The 25,540-nt window shown below is 40.9% G+C and overlaps 1 protein-coding gene across 2 annotated transcripts in view; it reads right to left on the bottom strand.

Annotated features, from left to right (window-relative positions):
* The window catches only part of SYNGR1 (synaptogyrin 1), a 31,075-nt gene extending 14,667 nt beyond the window's left edge, over window positions 1–16,408 (bottom strand). Inside the window, exons 1-2 of one of the 2 annotated variants that reach the window (XM_063309544.1) lie at window positions 15,779–16,408; window positions 1,733–1,970 (exon numbers count right to left, since the gene is read on the bottom strand). In XM_063309544.1, coding sequence (XP_063165614.1) covers window positions 1,733–1,970; window positions 15,779–15,877 — 337 coding nt within the window. In that variant the 5' untranslated portion in view covers window positions 15,878–16,408. The remainder of the gene's footprint in view (window positions 1–1,732; window positions 1,971–15,778) is intronic. The other variant, XM_063309543.1, reaches the window with a different exon arrangement.
* Between the last annotated feature and the right edge of the window lie 9,132 nt (window positions 16,409–25,540).

Below are 25,540 nucleotides of genomic sequence, written 5' to 3'. Positions count from 1 at the left end.
TAATGAAACATACCTAGTCACACTCCCAAAAAATTAATAGGGGCTCCACAAACAGCCTAACTCCAGGCCTGGGAACAGAGCCAGGTTTTAAGATACTTCGGAAATGCTTGAAGAGTTGGGGCTGTATGTATCTCTGGAGGGATGCTGTCCACACCTCCTTGGTCCCGCAAGATAACAACATTTAATGGGGGGAGGGCACAGTGTGCCCACTATGCCCAAGCATACTGAACAGGCAGAAACAATTGGAGACAATTACTAGTGGTACTAGTGTTAGAAAGACAGCAGTAACAAATTATGATGCTCAGAACAACAGCAACGACAAATCAGTATCCTATGAAAAAAGATGTTTTTAAGAAAGAGGGCTTAATTCAAGGATAAAGGAGATATACTGAAATCAATGAGACTTAAATCAGTTGTGACTACATTAAGGTTTATATATCAATTTGCACTGGAACCAGACCTGAGATAGCTGAGTAGAATAAGTAATAATGAGACCAATTAAAGGGAAGCATAAATCAAGAGGTTGTTTTAAATTTTTTAATAGTTCAAGCAGTAGTATCTCCAGGGCAGGCCTTGGATCGTGATTCTGTGTCACCATCCAGGGCCACAACTAGGGGGGGGCAACCAGGGCATGTGCCCCAGGCGCCGTGCTGGGGGGGTGCCAAAATGAGCACGGGGGGGGGCAAAATGAGTGCTGGGAGGGCACCAAAATGGGCACGGAATCCATGTTTGCCCCAGCTGACACAGACCCTAGTTGCGACCCTGCCACCATCTTGCCTGTTTTGAAACCAATCCACCCATGGATGCTGCTAGTTCAAGCTCCTGGCTGGTATTCTGGCAGAATATTCCCTGTATGGACAGAGAACTCTCCTAGGCTGATTACAGCCTGCATAAGCCAGCCCCACTTCCTTTTAATTTGGCCTTCAGTTTCGTAAGAAGTAGAAAAGATTTTGCGTCTTACTGTGTCGTTTAGAGCCAAAGCAAATAGCAGTGGCATCTTGAAAATTTTTAGTTTAATTTAGAATTAGCTTGTTTTAGGATTAATATTTATTTGGTGGAAGTTAATCAATAATTAGAAAGACTGACTAGCTGTAAAGCTAGCATATCACAATACTATACATAAAGTTTCTGAAAGTTGGTGTTCCTTTTCTCCATTATATCCAACAGCTCTCCCCCTCAACAGGGCATTTCTAGGAATAATTTTTCTTTTTTAAAAAAGTAGTGGCGGTGCCAGGAAATCTTCCTGGCTACTTTTATTTGTGCATTTCTAGATGGCTCTAAAGAAAGCCTCTGTAACCATGTAATTCCACCAACTGAGCTTCCTCATTTTCCAGAGTCCTCATTTGCATGGAGATTCTCCACAGACAGAGAAAACTCTGCATGACAGTCATCCTCCATTACAGCAAAGGCATCTCATTTACAGCTAATTAATTTGGCAAGAAACTGTGTTAATTTAAAAACATTAAGAAGAATTAAAGTGGTAAAACTAAGAAATCATAGAAGTAGGAGAAAAGGTAATCAAGACGATGCAAGTGAACAAAAAATATATTTTTAATTTCAATAGGTGATCAATTCATTTAATAAAGCAGATTCCAATGCAGCACACAACTCCATCTGTGATTATTAAAAAGCTATTCCTACGATGTATATAGATATAAGACTGGATCCATATTCACCAACAGGCATACACACTGTCCCTATAGAAACCCATATACATTCACTAGAAACTCACCAGATACGCCAATGTCAGAAAGCACAGCTTTCTTGCGATCTTTGACACTGCTAATCTGTGGGAAGTAGACATCTAGGGCTAAGTAAAGAAGGCAGATGAGGAATGCAAGGACTCCCACTGTGATACCATAGTTGCAGGCATTCTGGTTGTGATTGTAGATGCAGTACTCTTCTGATGTGTTTGGATTGTTGACAAAGCCTTCATTCACAATGCAGCCAAACACAACAATGGAAAAAAGCTGGATACAAAAAGGTAAGAAAAGAGTTAAGAGGACTCATTATACAAATACAAAATTCACATGAGGAGGGCTGATTATGAACCATCAAGTTGGTGTTGACAGCCAACATCAACAGACCTTTTCCATTCCAGGATAATCTGTCCCCAACCTGGCCCTTTGGTCTTCCAACAGTAAACCCATTGTTGCTTCAGACAGTATAACCATTTCTAAATCCCATGCATATCAGTGAAAGAGAATTTGGAATGTAGCTTAAGGCTAAGTGTGCCTTCAGCATAGCTAGTTCCTCAGGTATCTTCATGCAATGTTCTAGAAACCTCCAAGATCTTTCTCTTTTTTGTTTTCAATTTCAGCTAAATATTTGGCTGAAAGATGTATCAGAAAGCAGCAGTGAGATCTCCAGATCTAGTAATTTATATCATCATAACATATCCATCCATTTAGGCTTTCGTGCATCTTTTTTATTTCTTATTTTTCTCAAATCAAGAAAAAATACATCAATAATATTCAGTAATAATTTTCAATCATCAGTATTCTCCACTTTTCATTTACTCATTCAATTATACTTTTGTTTCATTCTCTATTAAAATTTCTTCAGACTTCTTTATCTTTTCCACTATTTTTGTAAATGTTATTTATTATGGCTACATAACATTTATGTAACAGCTAGATGTTCACAAAGTAAGAACAGGCTCAAGGTAGAGATCATCAAATCCGTTCTTCAGAATGATTCAGGGAATTTCTTCACCTACCACCTGCTGATTTCCCTCTCCCCTTCTCTATCACAGTAGTTTTTCATGCTGTAAACACAACTGTGTGTATTAAAATGAATACCACTGTAAACATATTGATATAGCAAAATAAAGCCAGAGGTCACCAGGAAGGGGGGAATATGTTTCCAAAATATAAGGAAACTCCATTCAGACTTCAGAAATTCTCTATTTGCTGCACAACGTAACCTCACACATAGACCTACCAAACAGCACATCTGAAGGGCAGCAAGTTTCGAAAGCCTGATCATTTTCCAAACATCTTATAGTTGTTCATGTGGGCTGGAATTGTATTAATCAGGAAGTGCAAATATTTCCCTTTTGAAAGTGAGTATACATTTCACACCTTGTCTAAATTCTGCATTGATGGTTTCCTTAATTTTTCTTCCCAAGTGGAATCAAATGTGTTCAAAAATGAATCATCATCCCCAATCACCTATCTCTACTTTAATCAGATGTTTATGTGCATATTTATTAATTCGCTTTTAAAAAAAAAAATACTGCCCATTCTGATAGGTCAAGGTGGCTTCCAGGAATACATCAATAACATACAACATAGGTATAGCTGCATTGGCAGAGTATTACGGTGCCTCAGTTGATGTATTATACTTTACGAGGTTTTTAAATGTATTTTTGTGGTTTGTTGTGAGCCACGCAGAGTTATGCATTCAAGATAGGTGGCCATATAATTTTTCTAAACAAATACATTTTAAAACCATTTAAAAATGTAAAACAGCATTAAAAACAAAATGCAAAAAAACCTTTAGCCTCTAAAACTGTAAAAAAAAGTATGTTTTAAACCCTCTCCTAAATTGCATACCGAGAGAACCAGCTTTAACTCCTACTATAATTAATTCCACAGCATGCGATCTGCCACAGAAAAAGCAAAATTCCTGTAGATATTAAACATACTTGTGCTGAGATCTGCAAAACATGACCCATTAAGGACCTAAGATTGCAAGGCAAACTGTACAAGAACAGGGTGGTCTTGCAGACCATTTGGCCTATGCCGTGTAATGTTTTATACACTACAGTGAGCACCTTGAACAAGGGTCATCCCACAAATGGTGTATGGCAGTTTATAGAACTGTTTAGCATAACCAACAGTATTCCATCCATTTATAATTCCTTTATTACTTTTATTTAAAATATTTTAAAAGTAACCATTATTGTATAAAAACCAAGATACACTTTTTAAAGTGACGATATTTTTAAAAAGATATTTAAAAGACAAAAACACAACCGCAATATGAGTTAGACTTAAAATAGTTCTTGAATGCACAGCAGCTAAAGTTCCAAGCCTTCATCCACTTATTTGGGAATGAATTCCTTGAATTAATGGAGGTTACTTGCCAATAAACAGGGATAGAAGTATGCTATGAAAGGTCTGAATGAATAATAATTTTAAGAAGTATTTGCTTAGTGTTGGGAGAAAAAGGCTCCACTCCAGGCAAATCTCTCAGGGAGCAGAGTTCTAAAACTGGAGCATCTGTAGTTAAAATGCCATCTCCTAACTTTTGAAAGGTCCAAAGACAGCCTCTGAAAAAAAGTAGTCAAGCAGACTAGTGTAAGAAAAAAGCTTAAGACCCTTGACACTTGAATTGTCCTTGGAAACATATCTGAAAACCAAAGTAATCATTTTAAAATTTAATCCCAGTGTACAGTATGTGCATCCACCATATGACTTCTTAACTATCCTTAGATGGATTAAACAAAAAATATTGTGTTTCTTTACAAGCCATTAAAGCAGTGTTTTTCAAGCATGCTGGTTGGGGAACTCTGGGAGTTGAAGTTCACACATCTTAAAGTTGCCAAAGTTGAAAAACACTGCATTAGACAATCTCTAGTCATAGAGCAACCATTAAAAACATCAGTATACTTTTTCTTTTGAACCGCTGCCATACTAAAGTCTTACTAATAATTCTACAAGAAGTTTAACATGTTATATTGCAGGGACAATAAAAAGCCCTATTAGCTGTAGAAGAAAACAATCTCAGTTAAAGCTTGATTAGGAAGCTTCTGAAAAATTTCAAGACTAAGTACTTATCAGCATGTGCCATTATTTAGGACCATTTCTTAAACTCCAGGACCTGATTACATTTCCATCTGAAACGAATTCTATAGCACAAAGATGGATATTGGTAGCATAAAAATCTGAATTGTCAACTGTTTTGCAATGTTTCAGGTTATTTCTATTTATACATACAAAGGGACAGACAAGGGAGACCTTGGGCCAGTCACTCTCTCTCTCAGCCCAACTCACCTCACAGGGTTGTTGTTGTGGGGAAAAGACGAGGAGGAAGGAGTATTAGGTATGTTCCCCGCCTTGAGTTATTTATAAAAATAATAAAGGCGGGATAGAAAATAAATAAATAAATAAATAAAACATGGCTGTAGCAAAGCATTTCTAAGAAGATGAAGAAACAATCAGAGGGAAGGGGAGGCACAGAGACCTGATCTACATTGGATTAAACACTAAGAAATCTTTCCCAGAACCAGGGTCGCAACTAGGGTCTGTGTCACCCAGGGCAAACATGGATTCTGCACCCATTTTGGTGCCTCCCCAGCGCTCATTTTGGCACCCCTCCAGCGTGGCGCCCGGGGCACATGCCCCGCTTGCTCCCCCCGCAGTTGCGGCCCTGCCCAGAACTCCCTTGATTTACAAACCTTCCCTAGATACTTTCTTCACAAAGTCAGTCAGTAATCAAAGACTACCCTCATCTTCCTTATCCCCAGTGTTGCAAAGTAAATTGACCAGATAGCTTACACAATAGATCTCTTGACTGCCATGTGATGCCTGCAGCATGATACCCATTTCCAGTGGTCTATTAAGCTCCTCTAAGTATCATGTGATGCACTTGCAGTTCAGCCCCCAAATGCCTCTTGAGCACCACAGAATGAAAGCTGCTATTCTCCTTGACCAGCATATCACTTATTTTTTGAAAACACCTACTGTGCTTTGACCTCCTTTTATTTCCAACCCTTTACTCATTATGAATCCTTCCCCTCTCAGAAATGCTGCTAAACCATCTTTCAGTTATTCAGTCACATCATATTCCTCACCAGATTTATAACTATCTCAGACAGAATAAAACAGATATTTTTCCTTACATTTGAGGACCACTCCCATAATTCCAAGCAAAAACATCTGGAGGGCTCCAGACAGGGTAGAGTACCTTCAGAGGTTCTTATTGAATAATCAAGTTTTCTTGTGCTCTTATTCAAATGAAATGAGATTCAAGTAGAATTTGCTAATCAGATCTCCATCATAATCAGGATTCTTGTGCTGAGCAGCAAGGGGCTGGACAACATAGCCCATACCTTCCAAACCTATGGCTCTCTGAATGCAGATTCAGCCATATTTAAAACAGACCAACTGAAAATCAGCAGATTTTACTTAGATATGACTACAGTATCCTTAAGCTCCAGTTGTTTCAGTGGATCTACGAATGAAAACTGGACCTAACCCAACGCTTCCACATTGTGAGCATTTATCATATTTACCCCAAAGAAAGATGATCATGACACACCATCACACACACACAAACACACACCTCTCCTAGGATAGGGAACTTCTAGGATTGTGAGAAAGAGAGAAGTCTCAGCACATCTGAAAAGTTCTAGGGTCTTCCAAAAGATGTTATGGAAAACTTCAGTTGTTTTACTGATGCTCCAAATACTGTACCTGACACTTACTGAGACCACTACTGTGTTGCCATTTGTTATACCTGAAGTAATCTCTTTCCATTTGGATTTGCGACCCCACCCTTTTCAGTGTGATGTGGTTATTCAAATGGAACACAATTTATTTTGAGTCATTTTTCATATGATACCTATTCATAAAACCCATTCTTCACAAATGCTTAGAATATCCTATGCTGCTCTCAGTTTAATAAAACCAACCTTCTACGTGCCCATTCAGAAATACATAAATCCTATTCACAATGGGCTAACCCCTAGATAACTATACCCAGAACTGCTACCTAGGAAGGTCAAGATGAATCATATTTGCAGCACAGAGAGAATGTGGACACTTTTCACTCTAATATCACTGTGTGTGTATATTTATATTTCACAGGACTGCTGCCAACTCGAGTCTTCCTTGGCATTCCAGCTTCATGCCACGTGCAATTCTCATTTGTTTTCCTTCAGAAATGCTTTCTCTGCAATTCCTGAAAATGAATCCAGTGCATGCTTATTTGCCTGAAAATTGATCCCTCTATATTATTTGTCTGTATAGCTTGGACATTTCACATATATTTAAATGCTTTTAGGTAAGAAGTAGGCTTCATCCATGCCTTGCTTATATCATGGCTTGACTACTGCAATTAACTTAACCTGGGACTGCCCTGAAGAGTATCAGAAATTGCAATTGGTGCAAACCATGACAGCTAAACTGCTAACCAGTACAAAGTACGGGAATCATACGATACTTGCAGTAAGAGGTCTTTACTAGTTGCCATTTGCCTATTTGGCTCAATTTAAGATGTTGCTGCTGACAACTTAAGGCTGAACCAAGGTATCAGCCTTGCCTGACCTACTGTTTTGAAGATTACCCCCTGCTACCAGAAGCTCGCCTATCTCTTATACAGGAGAGGACCTTCTCTTGTGCAATCCTCTACCTCTACATTTCAACATTTTCATTTAATGATTTGGATATCAATCAATCAATCAATCAGATCTTTATTATGGTCATAGACCAGCGTAAATGATTTGGATAAGAGGTGGATGGAATGCTTATCAAATTTGCAGATTATTCAAAATTGGGTAGGATAATTTATATTCCAGAAGATAAAATCCAAAGCAATCAATATGCAGGTATAGGAGATACATGTATACGTAACAGTGCGTAAAAAAAATATTTTAAAATAGTAACTTGCAAACCGAGTATGAGCAAGCAGTGTAAAGTGACTGGAAACAGACAAATGCAATTTTAGCTCGCATCAATAGAAGTATAATTTCCAAATCAGAAGAAGTATTCGTTCTACTCTAGTCTGCATTGATCAGATTCCATTTGTGCATTCTGCCTGGTTCTGGGAACTACACTTTTAAAAGGGCAGTGTTTCTCAACCATGGCTGGCTGGGGAATTCTGGGAGTTGAAGTCCACACATCTTACAGTGGCCAAGGTTGAGAAACACCAATATAGAGAGACTGGAAAAGATTCACAAAAGAGCAATGTACATGGTCAGAGGACTAGAAGCCAAGCCCCTTGAAGGGAACTTGAAGGGATTCGGCTGTTTAACCTTGAGAAAAGCCAAATGAGGTGGGCATATGAAAGCACTCTTAAAATATCTGAAAGGATGTAACTCAGGAGGTTAGGACTTATTCTTTCTCATTTCAGAATGCAGGACACAGAGTCAAAGTGGCAGGAAGGCAGATTCAAACTGAACATTGAAAAACCTTCCTAACAGAAAGAGAACCAATTATCCAGAGAAGAGGTGAATTCCCCTTTACTGGATGTGTTCAGGCTTTAATATGGATTCCTGCAACTGAGCAGGGGGTTGAACTTGGCAGCTTAAACAGCCCCTTCCTACTCCCTGATTCTAAGAAATCCTGCTCTGCAAATCTTTGAGAAACAGAACTTCCTTCTACATTTTTAATAATCAGGTAATCACCAGGCTTTTTCCTGCTACTCATTTTCCTACTCATATGCCCCAGTTCCTATCCAAGAACTTTTAAATGGATGGAAGGAATAAGAGTTCTCAAGGAAAGTGCTTTCATAAAATGTACAGTGTATGCATGATAGAGAGGGCTATGGTTTGCACAGAGTAAGGATGGCGGGTAATGGCAGGTGCCAACCTCCCCACCCCAATACACTCCTTTGTCTTCACAGCTCCATGACAGGCATTTATTTGACATGTAAACTTTTTTTTGGCAATAAGGAGAGAAACATTTCTCTCTCTGCTTTAGTGTGCCAATAATCAGTTGAATTTCTTCACTCCACAAGGTGTTGAAAAGGAATTTCTACTGGCAGAAATGCTATCAAGGCGAATTTTTGGAACATATTCCCTTTCTTCCCACCAAATGGCCATTTTCTCTGGTAAGTACGTACTGTTTTAAATGTATATACTAATCTTGGATTTAGAGGAATGTTATGAATTTTAATAGTTTTTAATTATTTTTGTTAGCAGTTTTGAACAGTGCTAGTTTCCAATAGAAAACATATATAGAAATAAACATGCACAGAAGTATCCTTTTTGAATTTTAGTCCACAGGAAGACTGTCAATTACAGCGAAGGCAATTCTACCCTCTTCCCAGTTTATCTTGCATTTAACTAATAGTTATCCAGGCAATCTAGGGAGAATTATTTTGTATGGCTTTGCAACACTTGGGAATTGATTCCAAAAAGGTACTTCAGAGTATGCAGAAGCATGAATGTAGCACCTGCTTGGAACTCTTTAAAACAGTGACGTTTTCCCTGGGATTACATGGCATTTGCAGAGGGCAGACAGAAGAACTAGATGATAACGCTGCTTCAAAAAGATGCAGATGAGTGCTACATTCACTTTCCTTCATCCCTGAAAGTGCCATTTCTAAAGAACTTCCAAAGCATTGCACAGCCCTACAGTCTTTGGCACTTGCTTTCTTGAACAATTTACTCTAAAGTACAGATACACACTTCAGAAGTTTGCTCATTTTAAATGGAAGATGTTAGCTGAGTGAACAATTCTCCAGGGAATCTAGGAAACCAGAATATGCCACAGACACATCTAATGCATCTCTCAAAGCATCCAGGCCGTATACTGCATTCCAGACCTACCTAAATAGATTGACGGCCTGGAAAATGGGACTGTCATTTCCCAAAATATAGCCACTGTTGTCCTGTTTCAAGGATTAAGAATGAAAAAAAAATAGTGATTGTGTACAAAAATTGTTCAGATGGTTCACATGTTCAGCTGAGGTGACAGCCTAAATATAATCCCAGTGCTCAAATTTATCCGAAATAATAGAAAAGAAGCTTTGCTTTCCCCTAAAAATATGAACAATACTAGAGTTTTATCTTTTACAGCATCTCTTTACATGTGTACCACTAATTTAAAAATAAGAGCTGAAGCATACTGTAGCAGCACAGGACTGTGCCCATAGGGAGAAAGGTTGGAAATCTCCACTTCCTCTCCCTGACGTCCTCTGGAATTACCCCCCTGCCTCCCACTGGACCTCCCTTCCTCCTATGGTACACTTTGTGGGTAATTCGTGTTGCCATCACCTATCTGTCTGGGAGGGTCCCTTTACCTGACACCCTTTTCCCCAACCCCAGCATGTGGGACAGACAGGGATCTCACAACCTGGGTGCTTTCCCGTATTTGCAGGGAAACAACAACAACAACATTTTGTAGCTCCAGCCCCTGGCCTTACAGCTTTTAGAGCATATGACTAGGCTGTTCCTGCTTTATTAGGTTATTAAAAACCACCCAAAGTTAATTCTAAAGAATACCAATATTCTTCTGGAGATTTAAGGAGTGAAGCTGCAAAACATTCAGGGATAAAACTCATAGAACTATAGAACTGCTAAAGTATAGGCAGTATCTCCAGATCCTGGGGAGGGGGGGAGGGAATGCACCAAAAAAGCTTAAAATTTGAAGATCCTGAGCAAAACCTAAGATGGCACTGAACTGCTAATGATCAAGAAAGCTTTGTTGCCCATAGAATCCAAGTGATAGAACACTCACACATATACTGGGCTTTCCGAGATAAATATATATATATTGAGTCATAATCAAAATATCAGAGTCAATGAAGCAGACTAAGCATATTCAGCCAAATTAAACCTAAAACCTTAATGGAGATTTCTAGCTAAAAACATTTTACTAATTCCTTAAGCCATTCAGAGTTCTTGAAGCATAGGATACACTTTGCCTCCTAGGATCTTCCCAGTTTCTCATATATTTGCGACATTTTCCCAGAGACTTCTATTCATTGTCTCGGCCCCACAGCTCTCCAAGGCACAGCTTTAAAACAAGTCAGGAGGGGCTGAGGAAATCTCCATGGTCTATATGCAGGTAAGTATTAATGTTTCTGCTCAGTGTCTAGGATGTAGCTATAAACCTCATGAATAGCGAATGGCATCTCACCATATACATGCTTGGAAGAGCCACTAAATTCAACAGGGCTTCTAAACATGGCTTTCAATTGGACTACAAGTCACAAAGTAACTTATAAATCATACCTCTTCGACAAAGGCTAAATCTATTTTTGCTTCCTGTTTACAGCCTAACTGCGTCTGATACTGCATCTGCAGAGACAGAAACTGCTAATCAACTATAACATTAGTCTGGCCAGTTCCTATGTAGCTTGCAGAGCAAAAATCCACATTTAAACTTTTTCACACAATGAATAAAGCTGGCAATTTTGCAGAGAATATCACTGTATTATATATTTTGCTGTCTGGTCCTAGTTATGATTACTAAACACACCTAAAGTGATCTTATCGAAATCAATGATGTTTTTAGCTACTTAATTTAGCACAACGTTATTCCTATGGGACTTCTGTGCGTTTCACCACTAAATAATTAGCAAAACTCCAACATCACAGAAAAGGCATTCTTGAATTTAAGTATTGGTATATGGGTCTCCAAAGAAGCCCGGCGATAAATGTGTTGTCAGTTTAGTTCAGGTTAATACATTTTAGTTGAAAGTCCATCATCTTAATGGCCTACATATTATAAGCTGGTTTTTAATCATCATCAGACTTAACATTTTCATGCTCTGTCTACTTGTTACTACAATAATTGTATTCAAGGTAGTGGAAAACTGGAAAACGGAGTACTTTGAACCAACCAAGATTGTCTTCTCTTGCTTCCTACATTTAGCCCAAGTCTATTTATTATAAAAGAATATTAGGATATATTTTTCTGAAAGATTAAAGAGGTAATCCCTCCCCAGCTCCCCCCAAAGCTACCACAAAGGCAAAAGGGAAACCAAATATTTGGCTCCCATCACTCTGTTGGACTTTGGGGGCATAAAAGGGATGCTGGTTGATTGCATATGGTTTCAGGCTACATTTTTGTACCCTGTTATAAATAAACTCATTCTCAGCATTCATTAATTTTAAATGCTTTAGTTCACTTACACTAGCAATGCAGGGAAATATATAAAAGAATCTGCAAACTCTAGAGACCGTACATAGGATACAAGTTCTATGTAGGCCACCACTGTAATACAATTCTAAAAATATAATAGGAGTAATATTTTGCACTTCATTTGTTCAACAGTTCTGAATGGATAGCTGTGACCTTTTTTTTGGCAATGCAATGTTAAGTACATCAGTAATTTTTCATAGTATTGATACAGTTGTAAAATGGGAGGATACAATCCTATACAGATCTGCTTGGAAGCAAGTTGCATTAAACTTACTAAGACTTGTGATGCTTATATTTGCACTGATTGTAAATTTGTGACCAATAGCATGGTAGCTAAAGGGGATAGGAGAAGGATTGTGTTACCGTAAAGGAGAAGAGAAAATCTAAACAAGAAGGAAAAAGGTTGTGTTTCAGTAGCCATTTCTCTGATTTGTTCCTCTAAGCTTGTGCTCCAATTTATGAAATGTCTGTCCTATAAGCATGTGATTCGGATAAGCCCACTGAACTCAGGAGGACTTCATCCCAGATAAACATGTAGAGGATGGTCTGAAAATGTTATTGCTATTCTGCAACTCATTTATCAAGCCAACACTACTAGAGCAAGAAATAGAGACCTATCAAAGTCATTTCCAAGGTCAAGGTACAATATGCCATTAATGACTCTGGGGGAAAAGGTCACATCCAAGGGGAAAATTTAAAAAGGATGCTAAGCATCTTTCTGCAACTGAGAGTTTATTTCATGAAGAAAGTCGGCAAGTGGCACTCTGAAAGAGAAAGCAACATTCTGCAGAAACTCTTCTCCTTGACTTAGTGAAGCCCTGCAGTAATGAAATGGTTACAGCTTTAAATCAGAGAATGTTCTGTCCTAGATTCTCAAGAACAGAAACATCTATCTCAGGACATATTGTGTCAGTCATAATTGACCACTGCTGTGTTGTCACCCGGGTTGTCTGTCACTTTGCCTCATGCAGGTTTCAAGCATTCATGCAACAAAACATTTTTCCTATCACTTTATGTTGAATTTCAGTGGCAGCTGTGAGTCAACTGCCTTCCACCTTCTAATAAGAACTGTAAACATGCTGTATTGTAAAATATCCCTGGATAGACATACTGTATTTCTACTGGCCACATTAATTTTCTATAGAAACCTGCTAGGATTTCAACAGTCTTTCATTCATAATCCCTCCCCTCCCCTTTCTTCCAATACTTCCCACATTCATGTGCAAACAGGAAGCACAGGAAAGCCTTGTGGGAAAATGAATGGCAAACACTAGCTTATTAGAGTAAGTAATTTTCTAAAAAATAAACATTGTTGAATGCATCAGTTGGAAAGGACCTTATAGGTCATCTAGTCCAACCCCATAGTTGGAGAAGGAAACCACCAAATGATTAATGGCAGATAGCCATCCAAACCCTGCTTGAAAACTTTCCATGAGGAAGACTTTACTACTTTTTGGGGCAAACTGTTCCATTGCTTAACAGTTCTTATAATAATACATTTCTCCTAATGTTCAGCATGAATTGTTTTTCTTTTAATGTCCAATTATTGCTCCTTGATCCTCTGTTCAACAGAATACAGTCTACCCACTCTTGCACATGACAAGCTTCTACCCCTAGTCTTCTTGTTTGGAACTTAAAGACCCTTCAGTCCTCTGAATCTGCTCCAGCTTTTCCATGGCCCTTTTAAACTGCAGCACCCAGAACTGGACACAATATTCCAAGTCCAGTCTAATCAGTTCAGAGTACAGAAACCACTATCTCTTGTGATGTGGATGCAATGCTAACGTTAATGCAGCCCAAGACTGCACTGGCCTTTTTAGCTGCTGCATCCTTAAGCTATGGCTCATAATCAATAGCAGAGGAGAGGCTTTGCAGACAAGAAGCCCCAGGTTCAGTCCTTGTTATCTCTAGGAAAAGATGGGAAAACTCCCATAAGGGATGAATGGACTAGTCAGGAAAACAGACTTATGTTCCTACTGTTTTGGCTTCCTCCTGAAGATCTGAATGGATGACAAGTACATATATGCTTACCATATATTTATTTATTTTATTTGTTTAAATTTATTGGCCGCCCAACTCCAGTGGACTCTGAGCATTGTACAAAACTAAAAAACATAAAAAGAGTGAGAAATATTAAATCAACAGAATATTCTGTTAACAAAACCCACAAAACAAAACAGGGGCCATTAAAGAATGACAAACATCAACCCCAGGCCTGGATCCAGAGCCAGGTTTTCAAGGCTTTCTGGAACCCTAGAGGGAGGGTGCCATCCTTCTCTCTGGAGGGATGCTGTTCCAGAGGGTGGGGGCTGCAACAGAGAAAGCATGCATCCTAGATCCCACAAGATGGCAATGCTTAATGGAGAGGACCTGGAGCGCACACACTGTGCTGGAATGCCCTGGGCGGGCAGAAACAATTGGAGGTAAGAGGTCTCTCAGTTATCCAGGCCCTATGCCATATCTGTGTCAACCTCACCCCAGTCTGCCTTCCTTGATCAGTTGGGGGAGGAAGCCATCCCATTTCTGTGATTTCTTCCATTTCACTGTGTCCTCCTTTTCTCTCTTTGTGACACCCACAGGAGACAATGCTTTCTCTAGGTTTCTGTTTGCAGTTTGCAATCCTATCTAAATGACCTTGCAAACACTACAGGCGCATAGGCAGCCATGGCAAAGTGTCACAAGATGAGAATTACACACATTTCCACCCCTCATACCTTTCCCCTCACTTCCTTATCCCCATTTTTTTTCCTAGGGTTTTTCCCACATGTGCAGGGTCTGCTTTTTTCTCCATATGTTGTGACAGGAATTAACCGACCAGCTTGTCGCCTGAGCCTGATGTCGTAGTTGTGGGCTAAGAGGGAGTGACTGGCCCAAAGCCACCCAGTCAGCTTTCATGCCTAAGGCAGGACTAGAATTCACAGCCTCCTGGCTTCTAGCCCGGTTCCTTAACCACTAGCCCAAACTGGCTCAGTTCTTTATCCCTAATCCTCCTTGCAAATGTTGAAAAAGAAATTAAAAAAGGAAATTAAAAAATTGAGGGTGGGGCTCACAGAGGACAGAAGATTCACCATCTCTCTTACTTCAGTTCAGTTCATAATTTATTACAGTCTTAGACCAGTACACTCTCTCTTAATTCCCCACTCCAACTTTCTTTGTCTGCAGGACAGCTCCTTCTTACCTAAAACTTGTCTGTTGTCCTTGTTTTGATCAAAATTAATAGCGGTGCCAGTTTGAAGGGTAGGGAAACCAGTTGAATCATCTCTTTAAAAAAGTTTTTGAGAGAGGCAAAGGACAGATCCCAATGTTCAAAAGTTCTGCCATTTTCTTTCCCAAATACAAAATCATTAAGGCCAATTTCTAGGCAATGGAAAGAAGAGGGGGACCGGACCACTGTGCTATTTTGCATCCTTCATACCGCTTGCTGGCTGGGTCCGCATACGCAGCCGTTTACAAACATTGCACCCAGCCGCAACAACTCTTGCTAGGGGCTGCACCGCCGGAACGACGGAAAACAGAAAGGGAGGCAGCGGCCCGAGTTGCGGGGTGATCCCGCGTCCCTCCCATCTTAGAGGTCATCAAGCGCCGTCTTACTCTGCTGCTCGCCCAAGCCCCGGAACTTGTTTTCGCCCTACAGGCTCCTCAAGAGGAAGGCGATCAAGCTAGTCCGTGGCATTTGCAATCCAAGCCAGCCACACCGGGCATCTCTAATCGCCTCCATAATGCGCTTCGCGCCCGCCCACACGAGAAAGGACATGGCTTAAAGCCCACCTAATGTCAATGGCTCCTGCTCGCGCGGCTCCCTCTTAAATCTTCAGGCCAGGCTTGCTTATATTTGCACCCGAACCGTTCCCACCTACGCCACATTTGGAAGAGAATGTCCAAGCGTTCAGGTGGCTTTGAACGCGCTGGGCTAGCCCTCGAGATGAAAAACCCGATGGCCTCCGGCAGCGCCGCCTTACCCAAGAAACTATCCGGAGGATCGTGTGAGGTTGCCGGATGAAGGTCTGAGGGTCAAAGGCGCCTCCAGCTTTGCCGGCTCCGTACGCGGCCGCTTCCATCCTCGGAGCACTGGCAAGACCTTCCGAGCTGCCTTCTCTTCTCTTCTCTTTCAGCGATTCCCTGGGCGATAAAAGTTTATTGCACCAGGGACGCTCCGCGAGAGTGAAGAAACCAGCCTGCGCCTTCAGCAACGCGGAGCGCGCCTCGCAGAGAGAAGGCAGGGTCAGCGGAGGGAATGGTGCCGAGGTGAAGCGCGCGCGCTGACGGGAGTTAGTTCTGCCTGACAGCCCCGGCCTCGCTTCTTGCTCGCTGCCTTGTCCAGCTGAACGAAGAGAAACTCGCTGGCGACCACCAAGGCTGGATGGGAAAAGCAACCTACATATTGCTGAAGCAAGAGAGGCGCGCTCCCGCTTCGCAGCGTCGAGGGGCGGCCGCGAGTCCTAGTGACGGCGCGCGCTTACGTGCACCCTCCATCCTAGCAACTTGGAGGGCGGGGGAGGGCGGCAAGGGCGCTGCAGAGCTTCGCTTCCGTCGACGGTGGAGGCCTTTCCAGGGAATGCGGTCTTCATAACGAGACGCTTTCGGGCCCAGAGCCTACTTTAGGGACGAACTGCAGTCCTCCTATACAGTTTACATAATCCAAGGAACGCAACGGGCTTCCTTCTGAATGGACATGGATAGGTTTGATACCGACCTTCTGGCACTATTACGCTCTATTAGACGTAACTTTTGCTATCATATGTGGTGCCGTTTGCTTTTAGGTTGGATACAACTTTTCATGGTCAGTCTGTCTTGTATTCTAAAACACCAGCCCATGTTACAACAGTCAACTCATTCTCCAAGTTACAGTAGTCTAATGTAATGGTGTGAATAATTAACTCCACAGCTTAAAAGAGAGAGGACTTGTAGCCTAGAATGACTACTGTACAGCCCTTTTACACAGAGAAAGCAATCAGCCATGAGGGCCCATGGGCTAAAAAAACCAAAATTCACAGCTAGGTGAGACCTTTATGACAAAATAACACAAAATAGTGCGACTATGCAAGCTTTTAAGTTCTCTAGAACTTGTAACCAGGCAGTATCTTACAAAAAACAGGATTCAGAAGACACAAGATCTACAGAACTCCTGGGTTAAATTGGACTGACCGACTTCTTCCTTGTCTACCATTTTTTTGTAGCAATTACTGTGGGCTGTTAAAGAGCTTAAAAGGATGAATGGCCTTTTGTGTCACTTTAGTTAATCCTAAGAAAGGCATCAGTGCAATTGTAGATCACATTTTCTGTCAGAACTTTGAGAGAAATAGCCTCTTCATTCTGTCATTTTTCTACCTGATGCTGTGATCCAAAATAACTCCTGCAGAATTCAGTGTTCCTCAATAAGTAGACAGGATGGGTGTTAGAGATTTTTAACTCTGCTGCTTTCAGAATTTTTAGATGGCAGGGCAGTCACTGAGCAATCTTCAGGAAAATAGCAGATACCTTTTACCAAATTAAATGGCAACAAAACTAGTAAAATCATTTCTAGAAACATACTGGTCATTGTATGTATTTGTTAGTTTGCAACATTGGGGATGGCAGAGACTGGCCAATATGTCGCCCTGTGTAACTGCAGAATAGGCTGAACTTGGCTCAGCAGTGTTTTGCATAATTTTGTTTTCATAATTCAGTTCAGCAGATACATGCTGATGTATTAGAATAACCCTGAAAAACCAGTTAGCCAATTGGCCATGCAACATTAAGCTGCAATGGGTTTATCTTTTGCAATTAGAAGAAAATAATATTTCAGTATTTCACCTACCAGAGGCCTCCGAAAGGTAGCTTAAATAAAATGAGAATTTATATTAGCTAAAACTCTGATACCTGGAATTTCAATAGCTCTGGAACAATCATGCAAAACACTTTTGTGCATGCTCCATGCTCTTGTTTTATAAAATCATAATCTAGAACCCATTTCTGGAAGATCTTAAATATTTGGAGAAAGGAAAAGAATTTAAGTTATTGCAGATGACAATATCTGTCCTGCTTACAAACCTTGAAAATGTCCATCTGGATTGCTGGGAATAGCCATGAAAATGCAAGTAGGTAAATGTTACACCTCTAGGAGAACTCTCTGATGGCCTTGGGAGTAGCAGATTAACCAGATTGTTTTTTTCAGTAAGAACCAGATAACATTTTGTAGATAAAAGTGCTGAAAAACAGGATAAACAAAACAGCCTGATTTGTCATCCAGTCACTATTTGATCTATAAAGCGACAGCAGTATTAGAATTTTGCAAGAAACCATCTATCATTCATACCTGTCCCATCCTGAAAACTAATAAATTTATATACAACAATCTGAACAGTGATTAGTTTTATTAAGCATAGTTTGTATTTGGTTAAGAGCTACAGTGCATTCAGAAAGTATTCAGACCACTTTTTTCATTTTTGTTATGTTGCAGCCTGATACTACAATCATTCAAATTCATTTTTTTCTCATTAATCTACACTCAGTATCCCATAATGACAAAGTGAAAACAGAATTTTAGAAATGTCTGTAGATTTATTAAAAAGGAAAAAACTGAAATATGACAAGTACATAAGTATTCAGACCCTTTGCAACAACACTTGAAATTTAGCTCAGGTGCCTCCCATTTCTCTTGATCATTGCTGAGCTGTTTGTTCACCTTGATTGGAGTCCACCTGTGGTAAATTAAATTGATTGGATATGATTTGGAAAGGCACAGACCTCTCTATAGAAGGCCTCACAGCTGACAATGCATACTGTATCAGAGCAAAAGCCACGTGGTCAGAGGAACTGCCTGCAGAGCTCAGAGACAGGATTATTGCAAGGCACAGATCTGGGGAAGGCTATAACAAATTTCTGCTGCACTGAAGGTTCCCAAGAGTACAGTGGCCTCCATAATTCTCAAATGGAAGAAGTTTGGCACAACCAGGACTCTTCCAAGAGCTGGTCATCTGGCCAAACTGAGCAATCGGGGGAGAAGAGCCTTAGTAAGAGAGGTGACCAAGAACCTGATGGTCACTCTGATTGAGCTCCAGAGATCCTGTGTGGAGATGGGACAGAGTTCCAGAAGGACAACCATCACTGCAGCCCTCCACCGATCTGGGCCGTATGGCAGAGTGGCTAGATGGAAGCCTCTCCTCAGTGTAAAACACATGAAAGCCTGCTTGGAGTTTGTAAAACAGCACCTGAAGGACTCTCAGATGGTGAGGAACAAGATTCTCTGGTCTGAAGAAACCAAGATTGAACCATCTGGCCTCAATTCTAAACGTTATGTCTGGGGTACACCAGGCACTGCTAATCACCTGCCCAATACCATCCCAACAGTGAAGCATGGTGGTGGCAGCATCATGCTGTGGGGGTGTTTTTCAGCAGCAGGAACTGGGAGACTGGTCAGGGTTGAGGGAAAGCTGAATGGAGCAAAGTACAGAGATATCCTCAATGAAAACCTGTTCCACAGCCCTCAGAACCTCAGACTGGGCCGAAGGTTCACCTTCCAACATGACAACGATCCTAAGCACACAGCCAAGACAACACAGGAATGGCTTAGGGACAACTCTGTGAATGTCCTAGAGGGGTCCAGCCAGAGCCCTGACTTGAACCCTATTGAACATCTCTGGAGAGACCTGAAAATGGCTGTCCACCGACAGTCCCCGTCCAACCTGATTGAGCTTGAGAGGATTTGCAAAGAATGGCAGAAAATCCCCCAATCCAGGTGTGCAAAGCTTGTCGCATCATACCAAAAAAGACTCAAGGCTGTAATTGCTGCCAAAGGTGCTTCAACAAAGTACTGAATAAAGGGTCTGAATACTTATGTACATGTGATATTTCAGTTTTTCCTTTTCAATAAATTTACAGACATTTCTAAAATTCTGTTTTCACTTTGTCATTATGGGGTACTGAGTGTAGATTAATGAGAGAAAAAATGAATTTGAATGATTGTAGTATCAGGCTGCAACATAACAAAATTGAAAAAAGTGAAGGGGGTCTGAATACTTTCCGAATGCACTGTATATTAAATGTACAACTCTATAACTAAAGAAAAAACAGTTACTGCCTCCCAAATAGGACTGCTAATTTGTACATGCTTTCCCCTGTATTTTTCATTATTATTGCTTTTAACCACTTACCTGTATACCCGGAAAAGCTTTATCTGGGCCAATAGAAGGAGGTTGCCTTATTCTTGATATCTGCTTTAACATCAGAGTATGCTATAAGGCTGAGCCATACTCTGAAATATTTTCCTATTTAACAACTGGAGGCACTGACTCAAGTCTTACTAATGATTAAGAGGCAAATAATGAGTTAATTCAGACTTTTTCCAAAGTAGACCTGTGCTGTGAATTTAACATTTAATTACAGGATCAGGACATTCCTTCAGAGGACTATGGTATAAGTTAAGTTTATACGATAGAAATTAGACATTTAGACAATAAAATTGTGGATCTTGCAGCCCAGTCTTTTTTTGAAATGCCCATTTATGTAGGAAAACTTGTTCATAGCAGTCATTTTGTAAGAGCGTTCACAAAATAGGCTGAGTTCACTCATATGGAAAAGCTATAATTTAGTTCTTCAGCAAAGGATCGTTACCTTGTCGTGGTGCTGGAGCTTGAGCACCTCAATGATGCCATGAGCTAAACCGTGAAGGGCCACCCAAGACGGGAAGGTCATGACAGAGAGGTCAGACTAAATGCAATCCCTGGGGAAGGTAATGGCAACCCACCTCAGTATTCTTGCCGTGAAAACTAAATGGATCAGTACAACCAGAGATATGTCGGTATACCATCGGAAGATGAGACCCCCAGGTCGGAAGATGGTCAAAATGCTACTGGGGAGGAACAGAGGATGAGTTCAACTAGCCCCAGACTTGATGACGCAGCTAGCTCAAAGCCGAAAGGATGGCTAGCGGCCGACGGTGCTGGTGGTGAACGGCGAATCCGATGTTCTAAGGATCAACACACCATCGGAACCTGGAATGTAAGATCTATGAGCCAGGGCAAATTGGATGTGGTTATTGGTGAGATGTCAAGATTAAAGATAGACATTCTGGGCGTCAGTGAACTGAAATGGACTGGAATGGGCCACTTCACATCAAATGACCACCAGATCTACTACTGCGGACAAGAGGACCACAGAAGAAATGGAGTAGCCTTCATAATTAATAGTAAAGTGGCTAAAGCAGTGCTTGGATACAACCCAAAAAATGACAGAATGATCTCAATTCGAATTCAGGGCAAGCCATCTAACATCACAGTGATCCAAATATATGCCCCAACCACAAATGCTGAAGAAGCTGAAGTAGAGCAGTTCTATGAGGATCTGCAGCACCTACTGGACAACACGCCTAAAAGAGATGTTATTTTCATCACAGGAGACTGGAATGCTAAGGTGGGCAGTCAAATGACACCTCGAATTACAGGTAAGTATGGCCTGGGAGAACAAAACGAAGCAGGACACAGGCTGATAGAATTTTGCCAAGACAATTCACTCTGCATAACAAACACTCTCTTCCAACAACCTAAGAGACGGCTTTATACATGGACTTCACCAGATGGACAACACCGAAATCAGATTGATTACATCCTTTGCAGCCAAAGGTGGCGGACATCTGTACAGTCGGTAAAAACAAGGCCTGGAGCTGACTGTAGTTCAGATCACGAACTTCTTCTTGCACAATTTAGGATCAGACTAAAGAGATTAGGGAAGACCCACAGATCAGCTAGATATGAGCTCACTAATATTCCTAAGGAATATGCAGTGGAGGTGAAGAATAGATTTAAGGGACTGGACTTAGTAGATAGGGTCCCGGAAGAACTCTGGACAGAAGTTGGCAGCATTGTTCAGGAGGCGGCAACAAAATACATCCCAAAGAAAGAGAAAACCAAGAAGGCAAAATGGCTGTCTGCTGAGACACTAGAAGTAGCCCAAGAAAGAAGGAAAGCAAAAGGCAACAGTGATAGGGGGAGCTATGCCCAATTAAATGCAAAATTCCAGAGGTTAGCCAGAAGAGATAAGGAATTATTTTTAAACAAGCAATGCGCGGAAGTGGAAGAAGACAATAGAATAGGAAGGACAAGAGACCTCTTCCAGAAAATTAGAAACATTGGAGGTAAATTCCAGGCCAAAATGGGTATGATCAAAAACAAAGATGGCAAGGACCTAACAGAAGAAGGTGGCAAGAATATACAGAAAACCTGTATAGGAAGGATAACAATATCGGGGATAGCTTTGACGGTGTGGTCGGTGAGCTAGAGCCAGACATCCTGAAGAGTGAGGTTGAGTGGGCCTTAAGAAGCATTGCTAATAACAAGGCAACAGGAGACGACGGCATCCCAGCTGAACTGTTCAAAATCTTGCAATATGATGCTGTCAAGGTAATGCATGCTATATGCCAGCAAATTTGGAAAACACAAGAATGGCCATCAGACTGGAAAAAATCAACTTATATCCCCATACCAAAAAAGGGAAACACTAAAGAATGTTCAAACTATCGAACAGTGGCACTCATTTCACATGCCAGTAAGGTAATGCTCAAGATCCTGCAAGGTAGACTTCAGCAGTTCATGGAGCGAGAATTGCCAGATGTACAAGCTGGGTTTAGAAAAGGCAGAGGAACTAGAGACCAAATTGCCAATATCCGCTGGATAATGGAAAAAGCCAGGGAGTTTCAGAAAAACATCTATTTCTGTTTTATTGACTATTCTAAAGCCTTTGACTGTGTGGACCATAACAAATTGTGGCAAGTTCTTAGTGGTATGGGGATACCAAGTCATCTTGTATGCCTCCTGAAGAATCTGTATAACGACCAAGTAGCAACAGTAAGAACAGACCACGGAACAACAGACTGGTTTAAGATTGGGAAAGGAGTACGGCAGGGCTGTATACTCTCACCCTACCTATTCAACTTGTATGCAGAACACATCATGCGACAAGCTGGCCTTGAGGAATCCAAGGCTGGAGTTAAAATCTCTGGAAGAAACATTAACAATCTCAGATATGCAGATGATACCACTTTGATGGCTGAAAGTGAAGAGGAACTGAGGAGCCTTATGATGAAGGTGAAAGAAGAAAGTGCAAAAGCTGGCTTGCAGCTAAACCTCAGAAAAACCAAGATTATGGCAACCAGCTTGATTGATAACTGGCAAATAGAGGGAGAAAATGTAGAAGCAGTGAAAGACTTTGTATTCCTAGGTGCAAAGATTACTGCAGATGCTGACTGCAGTCAGGAAATCAGAAGACGCTTAATCCTTGGAAGAAGAGCAATGACAAATCTCGATAAAATAGTTAAGAGCAGAGACATCACACTGACAACAAAGGCCCGCATAGTTAAAGCAATGGTGTTCCCTGTAGTAACATATGGCTGCGAGAGCTGGACCATAAGGAAGGCTGAGCGAAGGAAGATCGATGCTTTTGAACTGTGGTGTTGGAGGAAAATTCTGAGAGTGCCTTGGACTGCAAGAAGACCCAACCAGTCCATCCTCCAGGAAATAAGGCCAGACTGCTCACTTGAGGGAATGATATTAAAGGCAAAACTGAAATACTTTGGCCACATAATGAGAAGACAGGACACCCTGGAGAAGATGCTGATGCTAGGGAGAGTGGAAGGCAAAAGGAAGAGGGGCCGACCAAGGGCAAGATGGATGGATGATATTCTAGAGGTGACGGACTCGTCCCTGGGGGAGCTGGGGGTGTTGACGACCGACAGGAAGCTCTGGCGTGGGCTGGTCCATGAAGTCACGAAGAGTCGGAAGCGACTAAACGAATAAACAACAACAATAATTTAGTTACTTGCTCTTTGTTCAGAAAGTCACAGTTGGCTAGGTTCATAACATGCTAAGGCTCCCCCAAAACTATATTATGGCATAATGCAATATGTGCATTTTGTTAAATCCATGATCTACATACTGGTCTAAAAAGGCTGATGGCCTGCATTGGCAAATAGCAGTATATTACACCAAGGATATGAGGTATTGTTAATTAAGATAGCATCCTTAATCTTTGCTATCTGCAGCAATAGATACCCAAATTGTGTCAGGATAAAGCAATGTTCCTCAGCCTGGTGCCCTCTAGATGAACTGTACATTTCCCTGAATTTCCAGCCAGCACGTGGTACTGTACTGTAAAATGTATAGATGTTCACCATAAGAATGTAGAGTAGTAGGATTGTGGACTTAGGCTAGAAATAATAGTTGTGAACAGGAAATCCTGAATTCGATTATAAGGAAGATAATACAACGTTGTAAGTATTTTATTTTATAATGTAAGATGATACCCTGTTGCTGTGACTGCTTCACTTATGTTTCATTCTAAACTTGGTGGTGTTTCCCCCCCTTTCACACACTCCTTTAAACTTGAACATGCTAAATATCTAGTCAGAATTTGCATCACATAAGTAACCTTACAAAAAAGTAGGAGCTGTCAGTTAGGATTTGGAGGGGGAAAAAGTTGGAATTCACCTTGCGCTAAGCCACAAATAAACCATATTATAGGTTAGTGCAGTGTATAAATCCTGTCAATGTCTGTGCTTGCATGGCCAGCAAGTTATGGCTTGCCTAACAAGTCACAAGACACTGAGCTCACACTTCATGCTGGGCAATACATCATATTTTAAAAGTACCATGAGCCCGTTCAAACAACACAGCAAACGAAAACAAAAAAACCCTACATATTCATTTGTGTTTTGTGCACACAGTCAATGTGTGTAAGCTACAATTTTTATTTAAAATTTTAATTCCTTCATATTAATATGCCACTAAGAATAGAAATATCTAGAAGATATCTCTTAAAGAACCTCTTTTTTCTCAGGATCCTCCTTGAAAATATTACATAGAAAAGAATAAAGCTAGTGATTAGTTCCTACCATGCTGTGTTAGCAAAATACCTGAGGAAGTGAAGTTGTTTGCAGCTGTGTGCTAAAAGCATGCATACATCCCCATATAACCAGGAAAAACCACAATGCTGGTGCCAAGGCAAAGGCATTAAAAAAATATGTCAGCATATAAGAGTCTGTACACCTTGACTGATTTTATTTGATGGTCTTTATAACAGTGGAGAACATGGAAAGGTAGAGTGCAATGAAGACCATACAAGCCACCTTCATTCGCTTTACAGTTGTATCTGTTTTTTGCAATGAAGAAAACCCATTCTTCATTTTGTTCTGAAATCTTTCATGCAGAGGAATATTGGTGGTGTCTAAACCATACTTGCCTGGTCCACTGACTATGTGCTTTGTAGCCACAACAAATTTTAGCGCAGCAAAATTCTGAGGTATGTCCTTAAGAATAGAAGTAGCAGGGCCTTTAAAACGGGCACACAAGGGAACACGGATACGTGGAAGGACACAGGTAATATCACCTAAAATGTCCTCTTTGTGGGCTGAATGCTGTGTGGGCTTGCTGTAGTTAAAAAGTTGGGTCAGCGCATATTTCAATATTCCTATCGACAGGCAGGCAGCTTCCTGAACTCCATCCAAGAATCCCAGAAACAGAGAGATCACAATTTGCTTCATGACTGGCCGTAACATTATCTGATAAAATTCATTGTTTTCCTTGGGACAGTTGGGCACAGAGTGGTAGAGTTGTTGCCCTGTAGATGAAACAGCTGGCAACATTCTTTGTTTCAGGAGTACAAACAGCAGACCAAGAGCCCATTTGGCAGCATAATATTGTAAAGCATCAGCCCAATAAAAGCATAAGTTCCTTATTACTGCCTGGAAGCAC

The sequence above is a fragment of the Candoia aspera genome, chromosome 7 (genome assembly GCF_035149785.1).
Source record: "Candoia aspera isolate rCanAsp1 chromosome 7, rCanAsp1.hap2, whole genome shotgun sequence".
NCBI classification, from domain to species: Eukaryota; Metazoa; Chordata; class Lepidosauria; order Squamata; family Boidae; genus Candoia; species Candoia aspera.
The sequence above is the reverse complement of the archived record's forward strand: the minus strand, read 5'-3'. Positions and strand labels throughout refer to the sequence as shown.